Raw genomic sequence first — 19,165 nt, forward strand, 5'->3', positions numbered from 1 at the left:
ATGAGTTTTGAATGTGGCAAAGACATGAATTTTGAGGGGCCAAAGGGTGGAACGTTATGGGTTGAATTGTGTCCTCCCCTCCCAAATATGTGTTATAAATCCTAACCTCTGTGCCTATGATTATAATCCATTTGGGAATGGGTTGTCTTTGTTACGTTAATGAGACAGGATTAGTATGGGATTTGTTTTGATTCAATCTCTTTTGAGGTACAAAAAAAAAAAAAAAAAAACCCACTGCTGTCGAGCCGATTCCGACTCATTGCAACCCTATAGGACAGAGTATAAAATAGGTTAAGCAAACAAGCAGAGAAGCAGAGATGGGAGAGGAGAAATGCCAAGCCACAAGAAGATCATCCAGGGCAGAAGCTCAGGAGCCACAAAGACTTTCTTCCAGAGCTGACAGAGAGATACAGTCTTTCCCTAAAGCTAGTGCCCTGAATTTCCACTTCTAGTCTCCTAAACTGTGAGAAAATAAATTTGTTTCTTAAAGTCCCTCACTTGTGGTAATTCCGTTATAGCAGCACTAGATAACTAAGACAACAATCCATAAGGGACCATCTCAAGCAAAACGTGAGTAAGTTGAGTCAACAGACCACTTTGCTGGGCAAAGAAAGCCGGGGTGAGGGGGGTAACCCCCAAAAGACACTCTTGGTCTAGTGATTACTTGAGAGGCCAGCAGAGCGATGACTTTGAGAGGATATATTCTGGAAGTCTGAGCAGATGGCTCATAAAAATGAGATAAATGTTTGTGGGCGTGGTTGTCATCCACTCAAAAAGTAAACCATCACTGCCCCAGATGGGATAGAAATTTTCCCCTCTGATCGTTTAGGTCTCTTTCCACTATATTATTCAATTATAATTTTCATTGTCCTTAACACATCTAATGCAAATCGGTTGGGTTAGGATAAAAAAATCCTACTGTTAATGGAAAGACTTGAAATACTGAACTCATCAAGATCTTCTCAGAATTAGAAACTTTTACATTGTGCTGAAGATGACCTATGTACACAGACACGCACACAACACATGCACACACATGTGCACACATACACACATGTACACATATGCATACATGTGTAAACTCACACATTGTATACACACGTGTACACATGCAGACAGAGCACAATGTACATGTACATACATATGGCATGTACATGTTTGCACACACGAGCACACACAGGTACACACAACGAGGGAAAATACAACAAAGGAGGGAGCATACAGGGGTGTCTGCCACTAAGAACTTGACTAAGTGTTTTGATCCCTTGGGGCCTCTGTGTTTCCACCTTTAAGAGGGGCCCAGGGGCCTCTACCTCATAAGGAAGTACAAGCAAATATCAAAATGCAGGAGTAAAAATGCCAATTGGCAATGCTGCCCTTTCATAAGATACGTGACGAGGAAGAAGGTGGTTGAGAGGGAGAAGGGCAATATGGCATACCTTGATATTTTTCAGGAAAGCACCAATTAAAAGAATTAACTCCACTAAAAAAAAAAAAAAAAAAAGAAGTACTATATAATTAAAAAAAAATATATTTGGCAGTTTACTCATTCTGGGGCCCATATTAACAACTTGGAGCCCTGGTGGCACAGGAGTTAAGAGCTCGGTTGCTAACCAAAAGGTCAGCTGTTCGAATCTACCAGCCACTCCTTGGAAACCCTATGGGGAAGTTCTAGGTCCTATAGGGTCGCTATGAGTCAGAACTGACTTGAAGGCAATGGGTAGTAGTAGCAGTATCGGTGAGCTAGCTTATTATTAACCATCAATATGATTGTAAAAATATCGGAAACTATTTGAGTAAGAGAATCACTCTTTCCACACAAAAATTTCATTTTCCCTGATGGAAGGGTATTTTCAGATTAGCAAATAGCTGGTTGAAAATACAAAGCATATGGATGTATAGGTGACACACAAAACAAAATGATGAAAAAAGTCAGATACAAGTAGCACGCTGCCTGTGCCAGTCCTTTTAGCTCTTGCTCTGTTTTGATGGCTTCAACACCGATTTCCATCATCTGCCTTTCACGACTTCACCAAACCAGTTGCCACTGAGTGGATCCCAACTCATGGCGGCCCCGTGTATGCCAGCATAGAACTGTGCTCTCTAGGATGTTCCTGGCTGTAATCTTTATGCAAGCAGATCACCAGGCCTTTCTTCTGTGGTGGCATCGGGTGGGTTTGAACCACTAACTTTTAGGTTAGTAGCTGAATATAAACCGTTTGTGCCACACAGGGATCTACGGGCTTAAGAATCTGGTTAAGAAAATACAGGAACTAAAGAATAGTGTTCATTTGAGGTCCTGAGTAAAATTAAATGAAATGGAAACATAAAATTAATTTTGAAGTTATATTCTTTGGATTATAAAAAGCAAGCTTTTCAAACAAAATATTTTTATGTTCTTATTCATTCTTTACCTCATTCTCGAAGGGCTTTAAGGCAGAAAACAAAATGTGGGGGGAGTTAACTTTTTGGGAGCAATCCGACTGTGTTCACCATGGCCATACACATGTCATACAGCTGGCTGACACCGAAATGTTGCTTCTCTTTAGAAGCAACCGTTTTTTGTCTCGGAGAAAAAAAAGAAGCCGTGAGAAGCACCTCAGATGCAGATGGACATGGTGACCTTTCGAAATACCCAATTTTTCTAACAATTTCAGATGACACATTTCTGATGGGTCTTCAAAAGAATTTAACTTTCTGGTTGTGACGAAACAGTCAGAAATTTCTCCTATATATATATATATATATATATATATATAATTGAATCTGCCCTATAAAATACATTAGCCAGTTTCACTGTATCTGATCACATTAACAGTTATAAAATGTATTGTGATACATATTTCTGAAAGTATTTGGGCCACAGCTAATTGAGGGAGTAGTAACAGTCTTGGTCTCTCCCTGCTTGTATGAGTGTGTATGTCTGTCTGTGTGTGTGTCTGTGCGCATGTGAGATGTTTTCTCAAGATTTAGCAGGAATAGTTCTTTTCACAGTTGCTACACCTTTACTCTTGGGATCATGTGAAACCTGTACCCACCAAACCTCGGGGACACAGCCTGAGGCTTTGCCTGTGGAGACTCATGGGGGCCTTTTGCATCCAGCAATCACATGAAATTACCTGTTAATTCATAAAGGTTGACTTGCATAGGTAACAGGTAGGGAGTGTCTGTCCATAAGAAGGTTTATGTTTCTGAGAGTTTCTTATCTTTGGGAAACCAAGTGTAGAATTTAATCTTTTATTTAATGTGTGATTAATTAATCAAATCACATTGAGTTAAGTAAAATATCTTTAAGAACTACATGCATTTTCAAGCATCTTTATTTAAAAAATAGTTTGATTTTTAATATTCAGGTCTTTAAAGCTTTGAAGATGTAAAGCTCATCCACCTCAGAACGGGGATGCTAATAGGCAATATTAGCCAATGTGAGTGATTTGTGAAAATATGGATGATACTGGTGAATGATCACTTCTGGAGTCTGGAAATATTTCTAACATGTACATGAAAAGGAATTCTTTTAGTGTAAGACTGCCCTTAGGTGAGTGTGTTAGGAAGTTTAATTTCAGGTTATTCAAGGTAAGAAGCAGAAACCAGAACAAATATATGCAACGATATCTCATGGTATTTTATCAGCGAAGTAGATAACTTTTTCAAACCTTTATTGCCCTATGTATCTGTGTTTTTTTAAAAACCTGTTTATTTTTGGGGGGGTGGGGGATGTGAAGTTGTAAAATAATCACCCACCTCAACCTGTCCCTCTATGGGGCTGCACAAAGGGTTGTGGCCCTAATTCCACATTTGTGTTTTATATACGCATTAGATTCTCCCACCCTCCCTAGTCTAGAATGTCCATCAGAGCAGACCCCACATCCTCGATGTCCAGTATGATCTTAGCACAGAGCAGCTGCTCAGTTAGCAGACTTGTTGGGAGAGTGAGTGGGTGGATGTTTACAGTACGCTTCCCAGGGCACCATGTGAAGGACTGCACTCCCATCAAGAAGAAGATCTTGTCCTTGTGTCTGAGAAGCAAGTCTGGCTACAGACATGAATAGCTAAGACTCTAACAGCAGTATTTACTTAGCAAATTGCATGTATTTTTGCAAATGTTTCTTCCTTCCTTTATTCACAGACTTGCTATAACAACAACAATTTTAACTGATGTATTTGTTGTTGTTGTTGCTATAGCAACCCCTAGCAGAATAGGCCTCCCAAAATCGGCCCCACCAGCACCCTTCCCTGCTCTTGGTTTCCTAGCCTCCTCCTGCACCTCCTCCTGCTGCTCATGGGTGGCTCTATTGTGATCCAGGAGGGGGCTTAGCCAACATTCACAACTTGAAAGCAAAAAGACCACAGTGCATTTTCCTTAAGAAACTTCTGGCCCCAGTCTTGCTGACATTTAAGCAGGTATTCTCTTATCAAAGCCTTGCCCAAACAAACGGGAGAATTTAGTTCTACAACTTGAAAGAAAACAACAACAAAGAAACAAGAACAATAAAGAGAAGGAGGAGAATAGCAAAGAGGAGGAAGAAAAGGAGAAGGAGGAGAAAGAGGATAACAAGAAGGCATAAAAAATGGAGAATTCTAGAGTTAATGGCTTCTCATAAGAATGCTACAATTCTTTCCCAAGGAGTTCGGGTATTGGTCCTGAACCCCTTAGCCTTGTCCTCCAAATACAGGAACTTAAGAAATTTCCCTGCTGAGTTCTTTTTGGGAAGTAGAAGAGAACAATCTTTCAGAATTCACAACACATAAAACTTTGTAGGTACAGATCGAGGTTTCACACTGCCTGCAGGGCCTAGATGAGATGCCTTGACATGGGTAGACCGTCACAATTAGGAAAACACATTTAGTCCAAGTCTTCCCAAGTACCACCCCTCTCCTATGCCCCAAATTGTTTTTTGAGGGCATATAATGTTTTAAACAGCTTGTATTTCACTATATATCCATTATCCCTGAATGGTACAAATAGTTCATGTGCTTTCTGCTAACTGGGAGGTCAGAGGTTCAAGCCCACCCAGAGGTGCACTGGCAAAAAGTCCTCATGATCTTCTGAAAAGTCAGCCACTGAAAAGCCTATGGAGCACACTTCTACTATGACACACATGGGTCTCCATGAGTCGGAGGCTGACTCAAAGGCAGCTAACAACAACAACAACAACAACAACAACAACAAACATATCAGTTAAGATGTCAGGTGAGGGACAAAACCCAAATAGTGTGGGGAAAGGAGGGTAGTGTTTATTGGGAAAGACATGGTAGCCACATCCTGAGTCCCATGGTAGGAATGGCGTCTGCAAATTCCACTTGTATCCTTGGGGGCAAACGCAAAGCCCTAGTTGAGTCCTCTTACCTCCGTCCATGAGGTTGGCCCAGTATATGACTCTGAAACCCTGGAGAATTCCATTCAAGGCTTCTTTGGAAAGTGTGGACCAGGATATTGATATGCTTTCTGGTGATGTTGCTATGGCTTGGACATTTTCGGGGGGATAACTGGGCACTGAAATAAAATAATTAGAATCTGTAATAACTGCGGGTAGTTTTATTAACAAAGCAATACTGAATACACAACGTAGTTTAATATTTCAACATGCAAGCAATACAAAATTTGTATTCCATCCCCAAAACAAAAGCAAAACAAAACAAACGAGCAAACAAACAAAAAAACAAGTGCCACTTCCGTATACAAATATTTACTAGCTCAATAAATATGAGTTTCTGCTCAGGTCCTAATGGACTTCCACAGTCACTCTTTTCAACTTTACTGCTTTCCTTTCAAGTAGGTTGTCCCAAACTCAAGAAGTTGAATACGCTTCTGATCTGACTGTATGAGTAAAAGACCAGTACTCGTCTGGTTTATTTTCCGATCACTCTTGCAAGTTACTGTTTTAAGGCACATTTACTTTATACAGTCCATCCTCTTCATATTTAGTAATATCAGGCACATAAACAGCCTAACTACTGAAAATTTCTAAAAAGTAGAAATGTAATTATAGTCCATTCACTGCCCCCTTCCCATCATCCTCCCTTTCAAGACTAAAATGTTTTATCAGAGGAAAGAGAAGCAGTGGACTAGGAGACAACTTACAAGGCTATGTGACATATTTTTAATAGTGTGTTCATGCAAACCTTAACCACTGTGGCCAGGAGAGGGTATAAACTGCTCACTGAGGCATACATCTCAATGAAAAATGAACACTGAAGCAAAAAGGCACATTTAACCACTATTGCAAAGATCATAAGAGAAAAAGAAAATTCCAGTCTTAAGGTTTCTGGTTATGTAAGCCTTCTCTTTCTGTAACAATGATCAGAAATTGTAGATATGAAAACAAAACAAAACAAACAAACAAAAAAAACCCAAACCCATTGCCACTGAGCTGATTCCAACTCATATCGACCCTATAGGACAGGGTAGAACTGGCCGTAGGATTTCCAAGGGAGCAGCTGGTGGATTCGAACTGCTGACCTTTGGGTAGCAGCCGAACATCTAACCACAGCACCACCAGGGCTCCAAAATTGTAGATACAAGTCATAATTTACCTTCTCAAACCTATGATCAAGTGGTTAACTGCCCAAGAGGTAATTACAGTGTAAGCTTGTTGCCTTAAAAACTACTACTTATTGACACAGTTAATGCCATGTCTTATCTCTGCGCCTAAAAGACTGTGCCCCCAGACACCAGGGTTCCCTCTCTTTTTGCAAATACTACCCAACCACTGGAAATTAAATCTCTTTAGTTCATCTTCAGCATGTCGTAGAAAAGGGTGATTTAATCCCCTATGGTCACTAGGGGGCACTCAATCACTATAAGATTTGCTCAAGGAAGTCTGATAATTCATGTTTTCTCTGGTCTCAGGATGCTTGAAAATATAAACCAATCATTAAAAATAAAAAAAGTAAAAAATAAACAGGAGAAGAAGAAAGAAAGAAACCCTTCTCAACATTGATTTGGTAGAAATTCTTAGAAAATCAGATCTACATTCTAAAATCTTGACTTCACTCAGGAGAAGCCCGATTGTGATTCTTGAAATAAATGAGGAAGCTTCTGAAACAAGAATGGGTTTTGGCTTCGCAATCAAGATCTGTCAAGTGGGCGGACCCAGCCTGTCATATGGCCCATGAGTTAATTAGGGCAGATTTCCCACTGGAGACCCCAGTCCCCGTAGGCCCTATTGCCTTTGTCACTGCAAAGCCAAAGCCAGCAGGGAGCCATGCTGAGAGGATCTGGCAGGCTGACCAGGAACAGTGCTGGAGGAATACTATGAGCTGTGGTCCCCCAGACCTACCATCCTCGAGGGTAGTGGTGATGATTTCCTGAGAAGAAGGTCCCGTTCCGGCCCGGTTGCAGGCCTGCACCACCAGGCCATACTGGGTGAACTTATTTAGGTTGTCCAGGGTGTAAATCTCACTGTCCCCAGTGGTGTCAATACTGATAATGTTGAACTGGAAGTTGCCCCCGGTGCTGTACTCTCTGTAACCTATTTGGTAACCACGGATAATCCCATTTTGCAAATGTTTCTTGGGAGCCTAAACAGGAAAGAAAAGAATACACTAAAGAATACTTGAGGTATGACAGGGATGAAATCATGCCCACCCACCACGTTTAGACTTGTTAGGGAAACAGAAATACATTCAAATTCTAAAAATAAAAAAATAGTATTAAATAGTAATAGTATTAGCAAACTCACATGTACATAGTGCTTGCTGTTTACAGACATTCTTTCTTGCTTTACCTGAATTATGCATCCAATCCTCACCACAACCCTATGAGACAGCAGTACTGTTACCCACATTTTACATCCAAGGACGCTGAGGCACGGTGACTTGCCAAGGTCACACGAGTGTAAGTGATGGAAGGGGAATCTGAGCCTCGGGCAGCCTGGCCCAAAGTCTGTACTCTCAGCCTCTCCCCGACACTGCCCTGGCTGTCTTCTCTAATTGGTTGGGACTCTTCGAAAGGCAGATTGTGTTTGTGGCATCTCCACACACACCGATGATCACACAGTCAGACTGATCTTCATTATGCACCAACAATATGTATTGAGATTGCCAGCTCTGTGCTGGGCATTGTTCTAAATGTGTTCCAGAAGTGAATTTAAAAAAACAAAGGTCTCTGTTCCATGTGGAGGTAACATTCTAGGGGAACATCAAAGAACAAAGCTATTTCCAGGCTGAGGGCTGGGATATGAAAGGAGATCTGCTGCTGACAGAAAGTCAATCTTCTTACAGGAAGGCCTAAGGCATTTTGGAGTCATTCTGGGGTGATTTTAACTAAAGATGAATAGGCTGGAGATGGCTTCACTTTGCTGATGATAGCAGAGGATCTGCCAATTCAAAGACAGAGCATTCTGGCAGCCATGTTTGACTTATTTAAGAAATCAGACCCTTTTCAAGTACATTATAAGAACACTCAAGAGATACTACAAGCAATCAATGCTCTGTAGGCCTTTGGGCAGTCAACAGATGTGTGCAGATGTGTGAGCATGTTAAGTATATGTCTATGTATGTAAGTATATGTATACATAAACTAAAAACCAAACCCAGTGCCGTTGAGTTGATTCCGACTCATAGTGACCCTACAGGACAGAGTAGAACTGCCCCATAGAGTTTCTAAGGAGCGCCTGGCAGATTTGAACTGCTGACCCTTTAGGTAGCACCGTAGCACTTGACCACTACACCACCAGGGTTTCCGTATGTATACATACATATATATGTACACATACACAGAGCCCTGGTGGCTCAGTGGTTGAGACTGGCTGCTAACCAAAAGGTTTGCTCCTTGGAAATCCTATGGGGCGGTTCTACATGCTCTTTTTTTTTTTAAGTACAAACTGTGGATCTAGATCTCTCAGAGATATAAAAAGCCTTCTCTGCCCTGAAAGTGCTGATAATCGAGTTGGTGAGAGAAAATAAACACTCGAACACTTTAGACACTGTAGAGAACTGTGAAGTGTCCGAGTGCATGACACTGGAAGGTGAAGGCCAGCAGGCACAGGGAAAGTGGCGCGTGAGAGTGGTCTGAAGTAGTCAGAAGAGGCAGCCCCAGGTGGGCTTGGAAGGATGGGTGGGGCCCAAGGAAGGTTAGGCAAGGATGTGGTGCATGGAGCCAGCAAAAAGATGACAAGGGAGAGGCGAACCTACCAGCCCTAAACCAAAAAAACCCATTGCCATCAAGTTGATTCCAACTCATAGCAACCCTGTGGGACAGAGTATAACTGGGTGGGCTCGAACCACCAACCTTTTAGTCAGCAGCCAAGCGCTTAATCATTGTGCCACCAGGGCTCCTTGTGGCCAAAATGTAAATTATAAATTTTAGAAAGGTAGTTAAATATTGTAATTAATTGTTCAAGGGTCTTGCTGGAAGACTTGAAGTCTCCCTAAGACATTAACCCAGAATCAGCAAACAGGGCAATACAGTCAGGTAAAGAGGAAAGCATAGTCAGGGGAAGTAAACGCCTACAAGAAAATATCTACACAGAGCAACCTATTTAGCTAAATCCTCTCCAAGTAGCAAAAGGGCTTGCTTGCTGATGTTTAGTTCCTTGGGTTTGGTGTTTACTCACGCCTGTGATCTGGGTTGTACAAGTCAGGTGGAAGAGTCTGCCTTTTTTTTTTCTCTTCATGGGTAAAAAACACATCTTAACTAGCTTAACTACGATAGACAACAGTGTTGTTTCTGTTCTGTTTCTATATATATATATATATATTTTTTTTTTTTTAAGTAAATGAAACATTCTTCCCATTTTTCTTAGAAGAGCTGAATTTCTAATACTGCTCTTTCTGGAATGACATAGAGGTTATCCATGGTTGTCTGATTCTTCTGCAAAATGTTTTGTAGAAGAATCATTTTATTGTCTTATAATAAAAGTATACAGCCACTATTCCTATGCAATCATTGTTCACATTTTGACTGTTTAACTAACTGAAACCCTTTCATTAAACTTCCCCACGCCCCCTCATGGTTGTCTTTATATTCTGTATACTTTGTGTCTGATTTTTTTCATTTAATATTTTATCATGACCATATTCCCAGGTTTATTTCACAGTCTTATAAATCATATTGATCTTTTATATTATTTAACCATTTTCCCATTGTTAGAGACACTTATTTCATACTTTATCTTCTATCACCAATGTTATGTTAAGCACCCCTGCACGTACAGTTTTCTGTGGTTTTAAATTTATTTATATTGGACTAAACTCCTAGGCGTGGGTGGTTGTCTTATTTATTTTTTAAGTCCAGCTTCAATCGGCTGCTAATAAGATTTTTTTTCTTATTACTCTTTTAGGTGTGTAATGCAAAAACGTGCAACTTAAGGGACTGTATTTATCACAAGGAACAAGAGAACGCTCCTTCATTTTTATTCATATTCCAATTCTGAATGAAATGTGTTGAATAGAGTTATGAGTTATTTAAAGGTAGTAGCGTTCTAAACAATCTATAGGCATCACACAGAATAAACTGTTGCACCTGAGAAAGAAATGGGAGATAATTCTTATAAACAAAACATATTTTAACGCCATAGCTTTTGGGCCCCCCCAATCATGAGGTTTTAAAATAATTTGAAAAAGGTAGTATGGATGGACTAGGGAATGGCTGCTAAAGTGCCTGATATTTCTTTATGGCGTGATGCAGATGTTCAGGGAAAAACGTGGCAATGGTTGCACAACTCTGTGAATGTAATAAAAACCACTGAATTTTACATTTTAGGAGCCCTGGGGGCACAGCGGTTAATCACTCTCAGAAAATGTTATTGTAGGCAGCAAATATGAGGTATGACAGGAAACCTGTTGGCTAAGCAATCTCAGTTGCTAGTTTATAACCTGACCACACAGAGGTCTAGCGGAAAGGGTGTAAGGTCAGGAGATGCCTGGATCCTAGCACGATTTAGCTGTTGGCTGGAAGGCCTGGGTTTGGCAGTGCAGAGGAATGCTGGGTAACAGCCTGATGCATGGATTTCACTTGAGCATGACATGGCTTTCATGCTGTCACCTGACATGGTGTCCATGCATAACGATGAGGAATGTAGGCAGGGTTTGAAATGGTCATGCTTCATTTCCCAGGCCCCATCTGGAAAATCAGCCATCGAAAACCCTATGGAGCACAGTTCAACTCTGACACACATGGGGTCGCCATGAATTGGAGTGGACTCAAAAAAAAAGGCAACTGTATTCTTTTTTTTTTAAATCGGGGAGAAAATAGCTTCTGAAGAGCCAATTTATCTTTTCCTCTTAAAACAAGGAGTCCAGAAAGAGAGCTTGCTTACTTGTTCACCTACTTAATGCCAGTCAGCAGGTTAGATGTTTTTTACAGTAAGGAGCAATCAAGACAGACCCACAGAGTTATAGCAAACATCACCTGGCAACCAGTCCTTTTAATACATGTTAAAAGATAACTTTGGAAAACATGGGGGGGGGAACTGAAGTAGGAGAGGGAGCCCTTCCATTGAGTATTCAAGTATCTGACAATCTAAGTACACTTCCATGGAGGAAAATGTGGTATTTGCAGACTGTCTTCCGAAGTGAGTGTTCTGTTTTCGCTCATTCTCAAATCCCTTTGAACGGACTACAGCTCCAAGAGAAGGCCTCACCTTTCTCAGGTAATGATTATTTTTTTCACACTGAGTTTTATTCTTCTTTCATTTATCTTTGGATCTAATAACAATCCCGCTTTCTTTTCATTTGTCTCTTTTCTCTGCCATCTGTGGAATGTTCTCTCCCCTTTTCAGCACTGGCTTTTTTTTTTTTTTTTCTTTGTCTCCAGCCGTCTGTCCATACAGCCTTCTTTCATCCTCCCACGGGCCCTTCTCCAGCCTCCAAATCCCTTCCAATCCCCAGTTCCTTCAAGAAACGGCCTCTTTTGATCTCCAAGACAACGGTAGTACCATGTCAATTTATTTGTATGGTTTGCAAGGGACTCTGTTTTATGTGTCAGTCCACGCCAGCCTGCCAGCTGCCAGTGGCGGGTTTCTTCTCCTTTAAAGAGACAGTGGAACAGGAATATGCAAATAGTCACAACCCTCTCCTGGAGGTGAATATTTTGAAGAGGCATTTCTTCTTCAGAAAAGCACCAGCCATGCCCTATTGTGAAGAGGACTTGAAGCACTTACTGATGAAGATCAAAGGCTACAACCTTCAGTATGATTTACACTTCAGTGTAAAGAAACAAAAGTCCTCACAACTGAACCATTAAGCAACATCACAATAAATGGAGAAAAGACTGAAGTTGTCACGTGTTTCATTTTACTTGGATACACAATCAACACCCATGGAAGCAGCAGTCAAGAAATCAAATGACGTATTGCATCGGGCAAACCTTCTGCAAGGACCTCTTTAAAGTGTTAAAAAGCAAGGTTGTCAATTTGAGGACTAAGGTGCCCCTCACATGCATGTGAAAGCTGGGCAATGAATAACGAAGCCCGAAGAAGAATGGATGCCTTTGAATTATGGTACTGGCAAAGAATATTAAACATACCATGGACTGCCATAAGAGCAAACAAATCTGTCTTAGAAGTACAGCCAGAATTCTCCCTAGAAGCGAGGATGGGAGATTTTGAATCACGTACTTTGGACATGTTACCAGGGGGGACCATTCTCTGGAGAGGACACCTTGCTTGGTAAAGTAGAGGGTCAGTGAAAAAGAGGAAGGCCCTCAACGATCTGACACAATGGCTGGAACAATAGGCTCAAGTATAGCAACGATTGTGAGGATGGCACAGGACTGGGCAGTGTTTTGTTTTGTGGTACATAGGGTTTCTATGAGTCGGAGCCAAATGGACGGTACCTAACAACAACAACAATGCCCTGTTTCCAGTATGCTCCCCTCTGCCTTCCAACTGTAACCCAAAACCCACTGCTGTCCGGTTGATTCTGACTCATAGTGACCTTATAGGACATAGTAGAACTGCCCCATAGAGTTTCCAAGGAGTGCCTGGCGGATTTGAACTGCCGACCTCTTGCTTAGCAGCCGTAGCACTTAACCACTAACACCACCAGGGTTTCCTTCCCACTGTAGAGGAATGGGTTTTCCTTCTGGACCAGGAAGGCTAGAAGCCTGGACTGCAGATTTTGGCATTTGAAGAACACAGCATTATGCTGGCATGCTGAGTAATTCCACTGGGAAACGAATTAAAAGTTTTCCTTTTGATGCCTCCAAATTCATTTAAAATGCTACCTGTCCTCATTCCCCTTGTATTACAGGAGTGGTGGGCTGTCTCATTCATCTTTGTGTACCTGCTCCAGCCCTCTTTCTTCCTCTCCAACACAGACAGCAGCTCCTCAACAAGCTTGCCCAGTGAACGGCTGCATTCAAAACTGGAACAAACATTAACTGGTACAGAAAATACCCATTGCCATCTAGTTGATTCTGACTCACAGGGACCTTATCCAACAGAGAGGAATTGCCCCACAGGTTTTCCAAGACTGTAAATCTTTATGGGAGCAGATTGGTTGGTGGGTTCAAACTGCCGATTTTTCAGGTAGCAGCCAAGCCTAACCACTACACCATCAGGGCTCACAGTGGTTAAGTGCCTGGTTGCTAACTAAAAAGCTGGCAGTTCAAACCCACCAGCCACTCTGGGACAAAGACGTAACTATCTGCTTCCGTAAAAATTACAGCCTTGGAAATACTATGGGACAATCTACTCTGTTCTTTCAGGTCACCATGAGTCAGAACTGACTTGACAGCAATGCGTTTGGGGTTTTTTTTGTTTGTTTGTTTTCTTATACACAGAAGGAGCCCCGATGGTGCAAAGGTTAAGTGCTCGACTGCTAACCAAAAGGTTGGTTGTTTGAACCCACTCAGCGACTCTGTGGGAGAAAGACCTGGCCATCTGCTCCCATAAAGATTACAGCCTAGGAAACTGGACGGAGCAGTTCTACTTTGTCATGTGGGATCACTATGAGTCAGAATCCACTTGATGGCAAAGGGTTTAATGATGCTTCAATTAGCTGGAATTACTGAGGACTGTGTGGTATCCTGGTTAAAAGTATTCTTCTGATTACATTAAATTTCTAAGTACTCAACTTTAATAGAAATCTAAGTACTCAACTTTGGTAATGTTGCTTCTTCTAAATAAAATTCTCAGCTGCAAGGTATGATACTGAAGGGTGGGAAAGTGGGAAAATCATTCTAAGGATTTTTGTCTTGAGTCATCCATTTGACAACTGTTCTCAGCACTACAATTTTAAACAACTGAATATTTCATGTTTTGGGGAAAGCCTACAGTTCTAAAGAGATTTCTGATTTAAGGACAATAAAAAACAATTTACATCAATAGCAAAAGTATCATTTGTCCATCTCTGCATTAAATTGCATTCTCCAGACAAACGTTTTGAAATATCTATACCAATTATATATTTCAAATACTAAAGGTCATATTTTACAAGCAATTGTGGGAATAACATATACAAACAGCTGCCACTCGACCTGTCCTTGACTTGCGTAAGATGGGGTAGTTGTGATAATCTGATTCTGAAACTGACCAGAAGAGAGAAGGTGGCCAAAACCAAACCAAAGCAGTTGCCCCTGGGTCAATTCCAACCCATGGCAAGCCCATGTGTGCACAGTAAAACTGCTCCATAGGGTTTTCAAGGCTGTGACCTTTCTGAGGCAGGTTGTCAGGCCTGTCTTTCGAGGTGCCTCTGGGTAGGTTAGAACCACCAACCTTTTAATTGATAGTTGAGCGTTTGACTGTTTGAGCCACTCATTGACTTTTAGAGGAGGTGGCTAGCACTTTTGAAAGAATCCTGTTCCATCAGCCTTGTACAACACTGTGGGAGACAGAGAGACTATAGGCAGAATTTTCTGAAAGCCAAAGAATTCTCCTTTTGGTTAATGACTTTCAGGTACTTTATCAAATATATGTGATCAATTATCTGTAGCTTTAAATATTCTTTCTGATTTTGAAAAACCCCAGCAATTATCAGCAAAAGCATTCAGTAAATTGTATTTGCTCATAGAAACCCTTTTGCTTTTCAAAGTATGTGGGGCAAGAGCTAGAAAATGAATCTTTGTTATTATTTATTTCATTTAGATTCATTTACATTCTTTCTTGAGTTCTTGCTAAGGCACTGCTTAGCATTTTTATTTCATTCAGAATAACATAAAAGGATTTAAAGCCCATTCTGTCAATTTATTGAAATGTGGTGGCCTGTGTGCTGCTATGGTGCTGGAAGCTATGCCACTGGTATTTCAAATACCAGCAGGGTCACCCATGGTGGACAGGTTTCAGCAGAACTTCCGGACTAAGACAGACTAGGGAGAAAGGCCTTGGCGATCTACTTCCAAAAACTAGCCAATGAAAACTCTGTGGATCTTGGGCTCAAATATGTCCACAGTCATGAAGACAGTGCAAAACCAGGCAACGTTTCATTCTGTTATACATGAAGTTGCCATGAGTCGGAACCAAGTGGATGGCAACCAACAATAACAATCTGAGTCTTAATGTCACACAATAAAAAAAAAACAAACAAATCCATAGCCGTTGAGTTGATTCCAACTCATAGAGACCCTATAGGACAGAGTAGAACTGCCCTGTCCCATAGAGTTTCCAAGGAGTGCCTGGTGGATTCGAGCTGCGGACCTTTTGGTTAGCAGCCATAGCTCTTAACTACTAGGCCCTCAGGGTCATAGACACAATTAAATATGGTAGTGATCCTTGTACAGATGTCCCTTTCCTCTTACACTTATCACAGATTTCTCAAACAACTGCTGCCCTTTACTTTCTAATAAAAGATAGTAGAAACCCAAGTGGCTGGTCTGTGCTGCACGTGAGTGCAGCTGGTATCTTTGGGTTCAACCACTGTGAGCATTGTCAATTAGACTGTCACCAGTTTACAGTGCATAGCCTGCCATCTAGAGACCCCACTGGCAGGTGTCTTCTGCATGGCTGTTTCTGAAAAACATAATGCTTCAGAGACCAATTGGGTATGAAATACCTACACTGTAGGTCTCATCATTCCCAACTCACATACACTGTCACCTACCTGCTCATCCAGTCATTCACTCATTCAACACCTGTCAGCCACTGGCCATCAAAGATGAATAAACCACTCCCTGCCCTGAAGCTCACAGAATAGCAAGGAGAACACACACCAAAAGGACTGCAGAAACCATGTGACCAGAACCTCAGTGAGCCATCACCAAGAGCAATGGCTAACACAGACAATAAGACAGTTCATTCTGCTTTGGGGATTCACAAATCTTCCCCGAATGGGTCCTACGTTCAAAGCCTTGAATAAACACTTCGGGCAGGCAGAGAAGGGAATGTTATGAGTAGTGTGGACAATGATATTGAAGAAGGAAAGAAGAGGACGTGTGTGGACAGCCGTGAAGGGTCAGTTAAAACCTGGAAGAGGGTGATGATGAATGAGCTTGTGTGTCCAGTGAATTTTGGTCTATATTCAGTGAAAACAAACAAATGAAAAACCTGTTGCCATGGAACCCAGCCTGACTCATGGCAACCCCATGTGTGTCAGAGTAGCACCGTGCTCCAGGGGACTTTCAATGACTGATTTTTAAGAAGTAGATCGCAAGGTCTTTCTTCCCAGGAGCCTCTGGGTGGGTTTGAACGCCAACATTTTAGAAGTCAAGTGCTTAACCATCTGCACCATCCAGGGAACCTTCTGCCCTGGGAAACCATTGGCAGGCCTGAATATTTAGAAATTTGAAACTATTCTTTGGCGAAAGGAATAACTAAAATAAAAAGGGAAAGTTGTTTGTTTTGTTTAACAGAGGCTGTTATTACAGTGTTGCTTGCACAATAATAAATGAACTTAATATCTAATGATATCTACCTTCCATGTTATAGAAAGACTGGAAGGGTGCCTTTTCCCTTTATAGATTATAAAGTCAAACATGGCTTTCCCCCCACTACTACAGATTGAACTGGGTTCCCTCAAAATATATGTTGAAATCCTAACCCCTGAATTTATAAATGGGGCCCTGGTGAAGGTAGAACAGTGGTTAAGAGTTCAGGCTGCTAACCAAAAGGTTGGCAGTTTGTGAGACTGGAAGGATCCTGGTGGTCATGGCCCCCAGGCCTTCTGTTGGCCCAGGACAGGAACCATTCCTGATGCCAACTCTTCAGACATGGATTGGACTGGACAATGGGTTGGAGAGGGATGCTGGTGAGGTGTGAGCTTCTTGGATCAGGTGGACACTTGAGACTATGTTGGCATCTCCTGCCTGGAGGGGAGATGAGAGGGTGTAGGGGGTTAGAAGCTGGCGAAAAGGACACAAAAAAGAGAGGGTGGAGGGAGAGAGCAGGCTGTCTCATTGGGGGAGAGTAATTGGGAGTGTGTAGCAAGGTGTATATGGGTTTTTGTGTGAGAGGCTGACTTGATTTGCAAACTTTCACTTAAAGCACAATAAAAATTATTTTTAAAAAAAAAAAGGTTGGCAGTTTGAATCCACCAGCCGCTACTTGGAAACCCTATGGGGCAGTTCTACTCTGTCTTTATAGGGTTGCTATGAGTCAGAATCGACTTGACATCAACAGGGACTGTACCTATAAATATGGTCCTGTTTGGAAATAGGGTTTTCTTTGGTTCTGGTAATGAGGCCATACCAGTGGAGGGTGGGTCCTACACCTAATCACTTCTGAGCTTTAGAAAGAGATACAGAATAGACACAGAGAAATGAAGAAGGAAGACACCAAGGAACGCCAAGGATGTCGTGGGGCTACTGACAAGGAAGGAGTTCCCCTTAAAGCCACTCCCTGAATTCGGTCTTCTAGACTTCTGCACTGTGAGGAAATACATTTCTGTTCTTTAAAGCCATCCACTGACGTGTATGTGTGTGTGTTTACGACAGCACTCGGTAACCAGGACACCAACCAACATCCCAGAGCTATTCCCTCCTCTGGCTCATGTCTGGCTCTCCATCCAGCACATCTTTTACTTCTAATCAGCTAGTTGTCTGGTGAGTCAGGCCTCCCACTACTCTTGACATTTTTATCAAGGCTCACTGATCTAGGCTCCTCTCTGGGGCTAATGCTGCCTCCTCTCCCTTTTCCCTTCGCCTCCTTTTTGCTTCCCTTTTCTCTTCAGTTGTCGTATACAGAAAGTATACCTTGAACTTTTATTCCGTGGAAACAGGCATATTTTATGCTACACATTATACTTTACGTAGGCTTTAGATTAAATGAAAGTGCAACAGTACAAACCACTAATGTGCTCAGCTGCTAACCAAACGGTTGGAGATACGAGTTCACTCACTGGTGTCTTGGAAGAAAGGTCTGGTGATCTACCTCCGAAAAATCAGCCCCTGAAACGCCGTGGAGCACAGTTCTGCTCTGACACACAAGCCGCCAACGTGAGTCAGAGCTGACCCAACCGGAACTGGTTTTATACCTTAGATTGTTGTTAGTACCATTGAGTGGGTTCAGACTCATAGTAACCCCGTGCACGACAGAACGAAACACTGCCAGGTCCTGTGCCGTTCTCACCATCACTGCTATACTCGAGCCCACTGTTGCAGCTACTGTGTCAACTCATCTCATTGAGGGTCCTCCTCTTTTTTGCTGACCCTCTACTTTACCAAGCATGATGTCCTTCTCCAGGGACTGATCCCTCCTGATAACATGTCCAAAGTATGTACATTATGTGCACAAACAAACTTGTTGCCGTTGAGTCAATTCCGACTCATAGTGACCCTATAGGACAGGGTAGAACTGCCCCATAGGGTTTCCAAGGAGCGGCTGGTAGATTTGAACTGCCAGTCTTTTTGTTGGCAGCTAAGCTCTTAACCACTGCACCACCGGGGCTCCAGGTTATGTATGGCATACAGTTTAATTGCATCAGTGACACACTTTAGAAGTCTATACATAAACAGGTCAACATTCAATGACGAGTCAATGAAAGGACGGGTCTTATTCAGCCTGTTAGGTCACTGACCTATCTGTCTGCGTCCTGACAAGCCCTCCTACAATGGCTCTGCTACTCTAGGACATATTGCACTGTTCTTTGAACAATGTATTAAAACCTCTGCACAATCTAATGGAAGCAAGTGATCCTTTTAATAGCCCACAAAACAGTCATCCTTTTGGCATAAAACAGAAACGGAACTGCAAGTGACTGACTCTTACCACTATTTTTCCACTGGGAGAAAAAGAATCCAATGCTTTTGAAAAGCCTCAAGTTAGAGAGTTTAGTTATAATATCTGGA

At 41.9% G+C, this 19,165-nt stretch overlaps 1 protein-coding gene across 2 annotated transcripts in view; it reads right to left on the reverse strand.

Annotated features, from left to right (window-relative positions):
- DSCAM (DS cell adhesion molecule) overlaps window positions 1-19,165 on the reverse strand; it is a 774,401-nt gene that overhangs the window by 143,460 nt on the left and 611,776 nt on the right. For both annotated transcript variants that reach the window (XM_023559109.2, XM_064279473.1), the window contains exons 16-17: window positions 7,284-7,524; window positions 5,351-5,497 (exon numbers count right to left, since the gene is read on the reverse strand). In XM_023559109.2, the coding sequence (XP_023414877.1) occupies window positions 5,351-5,497; window positions 7,284-7,524 (388 nt within the window). The remainder of the gene's footprint in view (window positions 1-5,350; window positions 5,498-7,283; window positions 7,525-19,165) is intronic.

The sequence above is a fragment of the Loxodonta africana genome, chromosome 2 (assembly GCF_030014295.1).
Source record: "Loxodonta africana isolate mLoxAfr1 chromosome 2, mLoxAfr1.hap2, whole genome shotgun sequence".
NCBI classification, from domain to species: Eukaryota; Metazoa; Chordata; class Mammalia; order Proboscidea; family Elephantidae; genus Loxodonta; species Loxodonta africana.